The 10,289-nt window shown below is 35.9% G+C and overlaps 3 protein-coding genes and 1 long non-coding RNA gene across 4 annotated transcripts; 1 reads left to right on the top strand and 3 right to left on the bottom strand.

The window, feature by feature from the left end:
• Position 1: 1 nt before the first annotated feature.
• LOC137805723 (pentatricopeptide repeat-containing protein At5g66520-like) lies at positions 2 to 795 on the bottom strand (the record flags this gene model as incomplete). Its single annotated transcript, XM_068605657.1, is given in 1 exon segment — positions 2 to 795. A coding segment is annotated over 1 exon segment (794 nt), but the record flags the coding sequence as incomplete, so codon positions are not given.
• LOC137805724 (uncharacterized) lies at positions 699 to 1,086 on the top strand. The gene is made up of 2 exons (XR_011080223.1): positions 699 to 822; positions 854 to 1,086. It is a non-coding gene; the product is annotated as an uncharacterized lncRNA (long non-coding RNA).
• Positions 1,087 to 1,647: 561 nt separating this feature from the next.
• Positions 1,648 to 3,765, bottom strand: LOC137806055 (pentatricopeptide repeat-containing protein At5g56310-like). Its single transcript, XM_068605978.1, has one exon. It carries the CDS (start codon positions 3,469 to 3,471, stop codon positions 1,804 to 1,806), a length of 1,668 nt encoding a protein of 555 aa, XP_068462079.1. The 5' UTR covers positions 3,472 to 3,765; the 3' UTR covers positions 1,648 to 1,803.
• A 635-nt stretch (positions 3,766 to 4,400) lies between these two features.
• LOC137806059 (uncharacterized) lies at positions 4,401 to 9,307 on the bottom strand. Its single transcript, XM_068605982.1, has 6 exons — positions 8,754 to 9,307; positions 8,575 to 8,673; positions 7,765 to 7,942; positions 5,865 to 5,962; positions 5,157 to 5,218; positions 4,401 to 4,860 (listed from the first exon to the last, which is right to left on the bottom strand). The coding sequence occupies exons 1-6, from the start codon at positions 9,189 to 9,191 to the stop codon at positions 4,749 to 4,751; spliced, it is 987 nt and encodes a 328-aa protein (XP_068462083.1). The 5' UTR covers positions 9,192 to 9,307; the 3' UTR covers positions 4,401 to 4,748.
• Positions 9,308 to 10,289: the final 982 nt, after the last annotated feature.

The raw sequence follows: 10,289 nt of genomic DNA, 5'->3' as shown, positions 1-10,289 counted from the left end.
CTTTGCATACATGTCAATTAGGGAATTGGAGACCGATGTATCTTCACCAAGCTTAGAATGTTTTTGTACAAGAGAATAATGAATTCGCCTCCCAAAACCGAGGGCTCCTATTGCACCACACGCTGAGAGGGTCACTACAAGAGTGGCATGATCCGGTTGCAGGCCACTCCGCAGCATTTTAGCAAACAGATGGAGAGCTTGCGTATAATTCCGACAATGCACATGACAATTTATGATAGAGTTCCAAGCCACTAAATCAGCATTTGGAATTTCATCAAACAGGCGGTGAGCGGTTTCTATGTCCTTCGCCATACCGTACATGTGAATCAGAGAATTCCTGACGTAAGTATGAGTTTGGAGTCCTAGTTTAAGGATGTTGCAATGAAGTTGCTTTCCAAGTATAACAGATCTGAATCCAGCAATGATTTTAAGAATGAAAGAGAATGTGAAAGTGTCAATTGCTGCCACATCGCATTTTCCCTGCAGCATTCTCCTGAACAAGTCAATGGCCTTCTCTGGTTGGCGAGTCATCCCAAATCCCCTGATCATGGTGTTCCATATAAACGCATCGGGTTTATCGATTCTGTCAAAAACCCTGACAGCGTAATTGATATCTCCATGACCTGAAACCGCGCAAAACTCAATGATCTTTCCCACCACAAGCGGGGTATTATGGAAACCACTCTGTACAACACGACTCTGCATCTCCTTCAACTGCTTCATGCTGGAACACTGCTTCAAAAGTATCAAAAGACTTTGTTGAGCCTTCCAAAATGCTCCGTCTTTGGGACTCATTGCAATACTGCATCTCGAGCGGAGCAGGTCGCGCGGTGGTGGCGATTGTGCAGAGGAGGTCGCGCGGTGGTGGCGGTTCGTGCAGTCGCGGTTGTCCCGGGTCGCAGGTCGACGGTGGTGCCGTATAGCGTTAGAGATGGGTGGTGTGGAATTAGAGTTGCATTGTTCTATAGTGTGATTTAGGGAATTAGGGTTTTCTTACTCTGTGATTTAGGGAATTAGGGTTTTGTTTTTTTATTGGGCTACACTAAATTCGTTTTTTTTATTAAGGTGCAGATTTTTGTTTTGTTTGAAGTGCTCTCTGTTTTTTTTTTTAATTGGGAAAACTAAATTTTATTTTTATTATTAGACCGCATTAAATTAGGTTTTTTTATTTAATTGAGATGCAGAGTACTCTTTGTTATTTAATTGTTGTTAATTTATTTTTTTTACCTATTTTAAATAATTATATTATTAAAATATTATATATTTTTTTATGTAAAAGAAACTCTTACGAATTATAACTTTAACTTTTATGAGTCTAAGTAAATTCTTCAGTTTTACAACTTTTATTATAAAATTGGAAATTCAATTTTTATATAAAGTGTGGAATGCAATAGTCCATAATTTTTCACTTAGCCCGTGTTTTCCTTTTACCAGTTATCCTTTTAGATATAGAATTCTTCTAAAAGTGTACTTTCTACAATAAAATTCTTCTCAAGTATTTAGAATGGTTATGAAACTTTCTCAATTCAACTTACTTATATAAAGTTGATAGTTTGTCCATTAAAATAACATTTAGTCCATTAAAGCAATCATTATCGCTGAAAAAATAATAATTAAATGTTTTAATAAATAATTGCTCTTTAAGTTGTTAATAAGTTAAAAATATTTTTATAATCCGTTAAAATTTCACTGTACAATTTGAATCTAAACAAGAAACTTCAAAATTATTTTTCTACAGCCTATACAAGATCGAAACTAAAAAAGATTACTCAGACTAGAATTTCATAATCCACCTACTCATAGTTAGAAGCATAAAAACTCATGATGAACATCAATCATCTTGAGTTGCCCGTTTATGCTTTGTAGGACATGACAAATGTCAACAAATTTGATGTTTAACTTGTCTCCGGAGATGAATTCATATACTGTATTGTTCAACTCAACAAAACTGATACCTGCCACCTTTTCCATGCGCGTGTCCCGCATAACCTTCCTCACCATACCAGCTTCCTTCCACCTACCAAGCGCAGAGTAAGTATTGGACAGAAGCGAATAATTTCCACAATTATGGGGCTCCATCACACTCAGATGACGCAAAGCTTCCTTTGCCAGCGCAACATCACCGTATCTATTCGAAGCAGAAAGAAGGGATCCCCACACAGCTGCATTTGCTTCACACGGCATCAACCTAACTAGCTCCTTTGCTTCTTCAAGATACCCACCACGTCCAAGCAAATCCACCATGCAACCGTAGTGCTCTATCTTGGGTTCAATTCCAAATCTTTTTCTCATACACGTGAAATAATGGCGCCCCAGTTCAACCAATCCAACATGGCTACAAGCAGAAAGAATGGTGATGAAGGTGACTTCATTTGGCTTCACTCCAGCCTTCTCCATGCAAGAAAACAGCTCAAGGGCCTCCTTTCCCATGCCATGTAAAGCAAGTCCACCTATCATGGTTGTCCACGTTACAATCGTTTTTCGCTCCATGCCCTCAAAAACTTGGCGCGCTTTACCTATGTCACCTGATTTGGCATACATGTCTATGAGAGAGTTACAAAGAGATACAATCTCAGGCAGTTTATGCCTTTCAATGTAGCTGTGAATCCACACTCCCAACTCAAGAGCACCCAAGTCTGCACACGCAGAGAGCGCAGCCAAAATGGCAATTTTATCCGGCTGCACATTGTGCACCAGCATAGTGCGGAAAAGCGTGATGGCCTGATGGGGACAGTGTGTGCGCGTGTATCCCGAAATAAGACAAGTCCATGAAACAACATCCCTGTCTTTTTCAGGCATAGTTTCAAACAGGTTGCGGGCATTGGAAAGATCACCCACCTTGGCGTAACCTGCGAGCATAGCGTTCCAGAGAGAAACGTGTTGGAAAGTGGCGGCATCGAATAGTTTGCGAGCTGAGGAAACGTTGGCGCATGAGGAATACATGTGAATGAGGGAGGTGAGGACATTGGGATGTGTGATGAAGCCGGAAAGAATGGCTTGAGAATGAATCTGGTGGCCGACATGGAGGAAGGATGAAGAAACAACGGCTTTGAGAGCAAAAGGGAAAGAGTAAGAGTCGGGTCGCAAACCGAGGAGGCGAATGGCGTTGAAGAGAGAAATGGCGCGAGTGGGATTGTGTGAAGATAGAGCCCAGATGAGGTTGTTGTAGAGATAGATGCTGGGTCGGTGGTTGTGGATGAAAATGGAATAGGCGAAGGAGGGAAAGCCCAGAGAAGCTGAGGCGTATATAAATCGGGCCAGTAGAATGTCATCTTTGTCCAAAGCTCTGGTGAGCATGAAGCATTGTGTTTGCTGAAGATGACTCAGATTGGAGCAACGGCGAAGCAGCTTCTCTGCTTCTGAATCTGCATGCTCTGATCTTGGAAGCCATGAGAAGAAGCATGAACCACTCCATGACCGTTGCAGACACTGCCTTGCATCACGCACCTTTCCATTCAATGCCAAATTCATAGATGACCACTGCTGTTAAGGAACTGGATAACACGATCATATGTATTTATTTGTATGTGTAGAACAAGGGTCTTTGTATGAGATTTTCAATCAAGTTCGTGTTTCTTGTTCAACACATCGATCCAAGGGACTTGTGTTCTGATCCAGCACTCATCAAATTGTGTCTTCATCTTGATTTTGTCAAAATTGTTTGGGGAGAAAAGGATTTCTTGGAATACATGGAACTATAACTTGACTCTATGACTGAAATTGGTTTCATTCCACAACTGTAAACAAGTTAGGATGTTGGACTTTTGCTCTAAGAATATTCTTGTTCACCCTTAGCTGCAATCTTTCACATTTATATAATTTTTATGAATTAAATTTATGTTTAGTTGGTGAATTTACTTGAGTTTGATGTTTGTGCTCTAAAAATTTTAACAGGATAAAGTTAATACACATTTTCATTACCTTATTACTTTAATGGTCTTTGATTGTAAGGTTCTTCATTAACTTCTATTGTATTGTTGAAAAAATATTTAAAAAAATTAAAAAAACTATTATTTTCTAAAAAAAAACTAATGTGAATGAAGGAATTAATCACAAAACTTTCAGCTTAAAGTAATTTTTGTTATATATATAATAAACAATGTATTTACACTCTTCCTTCTATTTTTATTATTAATAAGAATTTAAAAAAAATGCTTAGTTTTAGAATATAATCAATAATAGGGTGCAAAACATAATCCTCCAATCATGAAGGTTTAAAAAGTTAAAAAAAGACTACTCCAATGTCCAACGAAAAATAGCTCTGCCATATTACAACATTATATAAGACAGTTCCATGTCCAACGAAGGGGTGACTAATCCAAGAAAGTGGTGCCCAACCACACCATTTCAAACTGAAATAAGGACACAAAATTAGCTCTTTGTATGTCGAAGTGTGATACTAAAGGAACACATGATTCTATATCTATACCCAAATATATCTCTATAACAATTTTGTTAACCAATTTCTCCTGTGAGAGTCCAGTCTAAAACATCAATGCCGTTAAGACTGACCTAGAAGAGTTATAACAAAAATATCATGCAAATATGATAGATCTTGAAAGTATGTAAGAAGTTGCACTGAAAAGTACAAAAACTACAAAGCAATGACAATCACTGCCTTTTCCTCTCAAATTTTATCTTTTGGATGGGGCGGATGATGTTGTACAATTAATTTTTAGCATCAAGTTATTCTTTCGGCCATTTCGAACGCTAAACACTGCAATATGATTGCACTAAGAGGCCACGGATTAAGCGTCGTGACTAGCATCCTCTGAATCTGAATCATCAACCATCTTCTCAAGTGCATCAAGACTGCCAGCTTCAGAGACTGTGTGGATTCTGAGTTTGTCAGCATCTTCACTGAGAAAGGAAAACAAAACATTATCCCTTAGCATGTACAAGGGTTTGTCATTACTTCCTATGTTTTTATTTTGACGACAGAGACAGTTTGTTCATAAATAGAAAAAGGAAACATGTTCAAATGGATTTCTATCATGCTCCTACACATTCGTAGTCATCTGAACAGTTTAATCTTTTGCATAAGAATGCTGATAGAGTTAACAAATTTTTCCAGAAACTTCAAATGAAAGGGTGGTTCGAAGAAAGATTCCAGATATTGATTTAAACAACCATAAAAGCAAGCATATGGAGCATACTCTGTAACACCGAAGATTTCCTTTACGACTAAGGAGCTATCTCTTGAACAAAACTCCGGCAGCTGGAAACAGATTAGTAGGAGAAAAATTTAATCAAGTCATACATTAAACTTATAACAGACATAATAAAAACTTTGCTCATTAAATCCCTTTTAGATGCACAAGACTATCCACATACGAGACTCGGGTATGATATGTTTCCAAGACTTTTTACCCATGGCTTCAAAGTCACATACCGTCTACCAAGACTCACTCTCGTGAGCCTTTTCACTAAAATATTGAAAGACAAAAAATGTATTTAAAGTCACAGGGCAGCTGACTTAAAATTGTGTCAAGATTGACCCTGTCATGAGCCTTTTTAAAAAAATATGGAAAAAAATAATATCAAACTTTCAGAGCAGTAGCAATCACTTACTCCAATATTAAGCTAATAAATACCCAATAAATAAATACCAGATTTCTTCCTGAAACCATAATTAAACTAGGTGTAACCTTTTAAGAATTTCCCTAACACATTTAAAATTAAAAAAAAAAACAAAAAATCATTTCAGTGTTATGGTTTCTACTATTTGTTTAAGAAATCCTAGAAAAAAAAAATAAAAGCAATCATATCCAATGGTACCAAAATCATTTAAAAGTTCTTATTTTATGTTACATAAACAAATAGACTAACAGAATTTCTATCAAATTGAGAGTGTGGTCACTTACCTCGGACAGATAGAAGACCTTTCCAAAAAGGGCCTGGACAGCTATTTTTCTCTTGAAACCCTTTTCAGTATAACCTGACTTATCCATCACAATAGGGCCTAAAAATCATTTAAATGTAATCGCAGTCAGAGAATAAAAATAATGAGGTCCCGACTTTTAAAAAGAATCACTTAATTAAATTTATAAGGAAATATATTTCCCAAACTGAATGATAAAAAATTGAAGGGGAGTTCTCTACCGATCTTTCTATCTCCCAAGTTACAGCTAAGTAAGGATAAAGGATAAGGATAAAGAAAGAATCTCCGACGGTGATGCTCTTTCTAATTGGTTATCTCCTGTCTATTCTAACTATCCCTTTTGCATATTCTTTATTCAGCTAATCACAGCAGGAAAAGGTAAGGTGGTTAGTACAGCTATATCTGAACTATTATAAATAGTTCTAAGAGGGTAAGAAAAGGGATTTTTGGGAGAAAAGAAAAATAGAAGGATAGTTGGAGAGCGAAGTTCCTGGAATAAATTTGTGTTGTTGTATTCTTTCCATTTCTGGACTCTATCTCTACTACATTGGTGTGGGGACTAAGATTAAGGAGGGCAATAAAATTCAAGGTTGTTTCTTTTCTTTCCTATTCTAATATCAGTTCTATCAACTGGTATTCAGAGCAAGGATCTTGCACTGTGGTGTGTTTTGAGGGGTATGGTGAAGACGAGGATGGAATCAAGAATGGATGGGTTAACAATCCATATTTGATAGCTGCAATAAACAATTAACAAATGATTTCAAGAAGTCTGTCCACATAGCAAGGATAACTAACATACTTGGCAAACATGATGCACACAATTATATGGTTCAACTTGAGGGAGAATGTCAAGATATGACATAGATTTGGTTCGCTTTACTTCTGTTTATATTTGATTTTAATTTTATTTGTATTAATCATGATAACCTACTTTTAGGAGTTGATGTATCTTACATTCTTAGGATCATATCTTTAGATTTACTTTAATTCTTCCATTATTTTTAGCCTTTAGTTGTGAACATATGTAGACCACCTAAATCAATCAAAAAATACAGTTATTCCCTATTTTCTTGTGGGATCTCCAATATGACAAACCTCTGTAATGTTTACTCCTTTTAGAAGATAGTTAGTCGAAAGAAAGAAACCGTGAAAGTCATCAATATGTAACCATATATTCCTTTATGTAATTACAATAGCACATATCAAGAAGATAAAAGGGCATTTAGATAGTGTCTTTGGAAGGAAAAGATAAAATGGCATCCATAATTCAGCAGGTTGTTTAGAGTCCCTACTATGTAAGAAGATAGCTGATTTAGTCCCTATTTATTGCACAAGTACATTTTTTTACTCCATAACCTTCCAGTTATTTACTATTAAAAATTATTCCATTTAGGCAATACAAGAATTATTTTCAATGACAAATTTATACTTAAATTCAATGCCAAATAAGCCAAAGAAAAATTCAAGTAACATCAAATAAATTTGCCTCTGTTATTACATGGCCACCTATATATTAGACCGCTTTCAATTAACATCAACTATAGCAAGAAGCCCGAAAGGAAATTACAACAATTAACAATATTTTTTGTTGTACACTTCTCGCATTTAAAAACCATTTGAACTAAGCCAGTGCGTGTGGATTGATGGTCACAGGTTCAAATTAACATGCCACCACTATGTGTATATATACACTGCTGTTGCGAAGATAATTATTACATAATTAGAGCAGATTCTGTTTTCTATTTATTAGGACAGATTTGATATCTTTTGGTGATTTGATTTTATGAGAATTTGATTACTTTTCCTAGATCTTAACTAAAACATACAACCATTCACCAAGGGTGATCAACTAAACATCCAGCCCAATGTTAAAAATACATTACCTTTGTCTTGCACAATTCGTCGTGAAATTTCATTCAGAATCTCGGCAACGTGTGAATCACTTAACATAGAAGCTTTTCTCAGCTGAATTAAATCAGCTACCAAGTCAGGATTGAATGGTTTCTCATTTAGAGCATAGCGGATATACTTGCGCAAAATTTCTTCCAAACCAAAACCTGTCTGCATGTGAGCATACAGTTGTTAGTACCTAAAATCATAGACACATATGCACAAGCATACAGAAGTATCCGAGCAAGCAAAAAGAAACTGATTTTTCCCCAGAGATTTTCCTCAGAAAACAAATGGAAAGCAAGGAAATAGTTCCTGACAAAGACTGATAGTAAGATCCTTTACATTGAAAAACCCCAAACAATTTCACCTTGTCATGTCTCATGCTTAGAAATGAAACAAGAACCCATAATTTATTTTTTCTAAGGTCATACAAGCAAAAAAGTAATTAGTTACTCTGTGAAGTACATGAAATCCACCATATGTAAGTAATGCCATAATTATAGTAATACTAAACCAAGGTTTATTTCTCTTTCATGTTAAGATTTTGTGCTTCTTTTAGTACATTAGATTTATGGCTGTCTGTCTTAAAAAGTAGATTTGCTCCTATTTCAACACTATAAATAGACTTGTAACATAAGAACTGTCTCACTTGTATATACTATAATTTGGTCTCCCAATAATGATCCAGCGAAAACATGATTGACCCAACAACAATAGTGTAGCAGGAAACACATTGGGGCTCTCGATAGTTATTGTTGAGAGTTTGAAATGGTGAAATGAAGAAGTAACAGTGAAAGTACCTTATTCTGAATTTGGTTGAGAGGTTCTTGCGTAACTTGGTCTCGTCCGTTTCGAAATAATTCATCCAAGGACTTGCATAAGGTGGCATTTTTACTGACCTGGAAAAGAAGGGCACCCAAAAAAAGTTAGCGAAAGGTCAAAAAACGTTGAAGCGGAGGGAATGATGAAAGTGAGAGACCAATTTGCGGCGTTTTGCTTTGGGAGAAGAGAACTTCTTGACGGTCTTGACGAAGGCGATGAGGAAAGTGAGAGCAGCGTAAGAGAGAGGAATGGCGAGAATCCAAGGGAGAGAGGTGGGACCCACTCTGGGACCGGGAATGGCTTGGGTAACGGAGCCGGTGAACTCAACGAGGTCCAAAGCCTTCTCCTGAATCCATGGCAGCTCCTCCTCCACTTCCACCTCCACTTCCTTCACTTTCTCCATTTCTTTCTCTTGCTTCGTAGCGTTGTTGTTGGAGTTTGGCGTGGCTAAGCATGTTGTGGAAAACGGTGTGCGTCGTGGGAAGAGAAGAGTGAAAGTTGTGCATTTGGTTGAGTGAAAAGGGATTGGCGAGTGTTTTCTGGGAGGAAGAAACTGAGAAGCAATAGAACTACACTGAGAAGAAGTAAAAGCCATTTTCAGAAAAACCTCAATCCTCAGTTTTCTCTTCTACCTTCGCCGCTGTTCCCTTTGGCTCTTCTTTTTAGGTTTAATTCTATTTTCTATATGAGTAAGGTATGGGGGTGATTTTCTCTTAATTATAATTTTCTACCTTATTTTATATTACTTTCTTAAATTAGAAGTTAACTCATAATATTCAGAGTCAAAAGATTATTATTTTGATGTCAATTATTTAGAATTAATAAATTAATTAGTTTTTAAAGAAATGTGTTTGCCATATTGTGTTGTAGTATTTATATATAAACACTTATTTAATTAAGGATGTTGTAGAATTAAAATATTATTTTCTATTTCAAGTATATGTTGATTATTGTAAAAAATAATAATTAACATTAAGTTTAATTACTCTTTTAGTTCCTTAACATGTTAAGGGACAAAAATGAATTTTGTTGTTACGTTTTTAAAATGTTTGATGTGATTTCAATTTTTTTTTAAATATCAAATATGATTATATTTTATATTGTCTTCGGCAATCTAAAACAAAAAATTTGAAAAAAAACATTCCAATCCAATCCAAATATTTTCTATTGGAATATTTTTCGATATTTATAGCATCTTTGGATTAGGACTTGATATACAAAGTGGTTTATTTAATACACATGTATAGTTTGATTAAGGTTGGAAACTAAAAAGCCACTCCCCTCTTTTCCTCATCCTTTATAGTCGTAGGCTCCTCCACAATCTCAAACTATCCTCAAAATCCTAAACCCTTTTGGGGTTGATTTCCTCCCATATTGAACCCTATTATGTATTCGGTTCATGATTTTATTCTCATTCGTAGTTTCATCTATCATCAGACCCACGTTAGGTTGATTTTAACTCATTTGTGTTGTTTTCTAGGTACTATGTGGACCAAAACAAGGCTGCCACAGAAGCTATTAGACCAATTTGGTTCTGACTCAACTGTGTATAATATGTATGCATGAGCTTAATTCCTTTGAGCTTAATTTCTTCTATATTTATGATTAGTTTATCGTGTGTCAAATGTGTTACAAGTGAAAGTGTATAGGTGTACCTCTTATTGGTTTGTTATATTTTATATTATTTATTTAA

This window comes from Phaseolus vulgaris, chromosome 3 (assembly GCF_000499845.2).
Source record: "Phaseolus vulgaris cultivar G19833 chromosome 3, P. vulgaris v2.0, whole genome shotgun sequence".
Classification (NCBI taxonomy): Eukaryota; Viridiplantae; Streptophyta; class Magnoliopsida; order Fabales; family Fabaceae; genus Phaseolus; species Phaseolus vulgaris.
The sequence above is the reverse complement of the archived record's forward strand: the minus strand, read 5'-3'. Positions and strand labels throughout refer to the sequence as shown.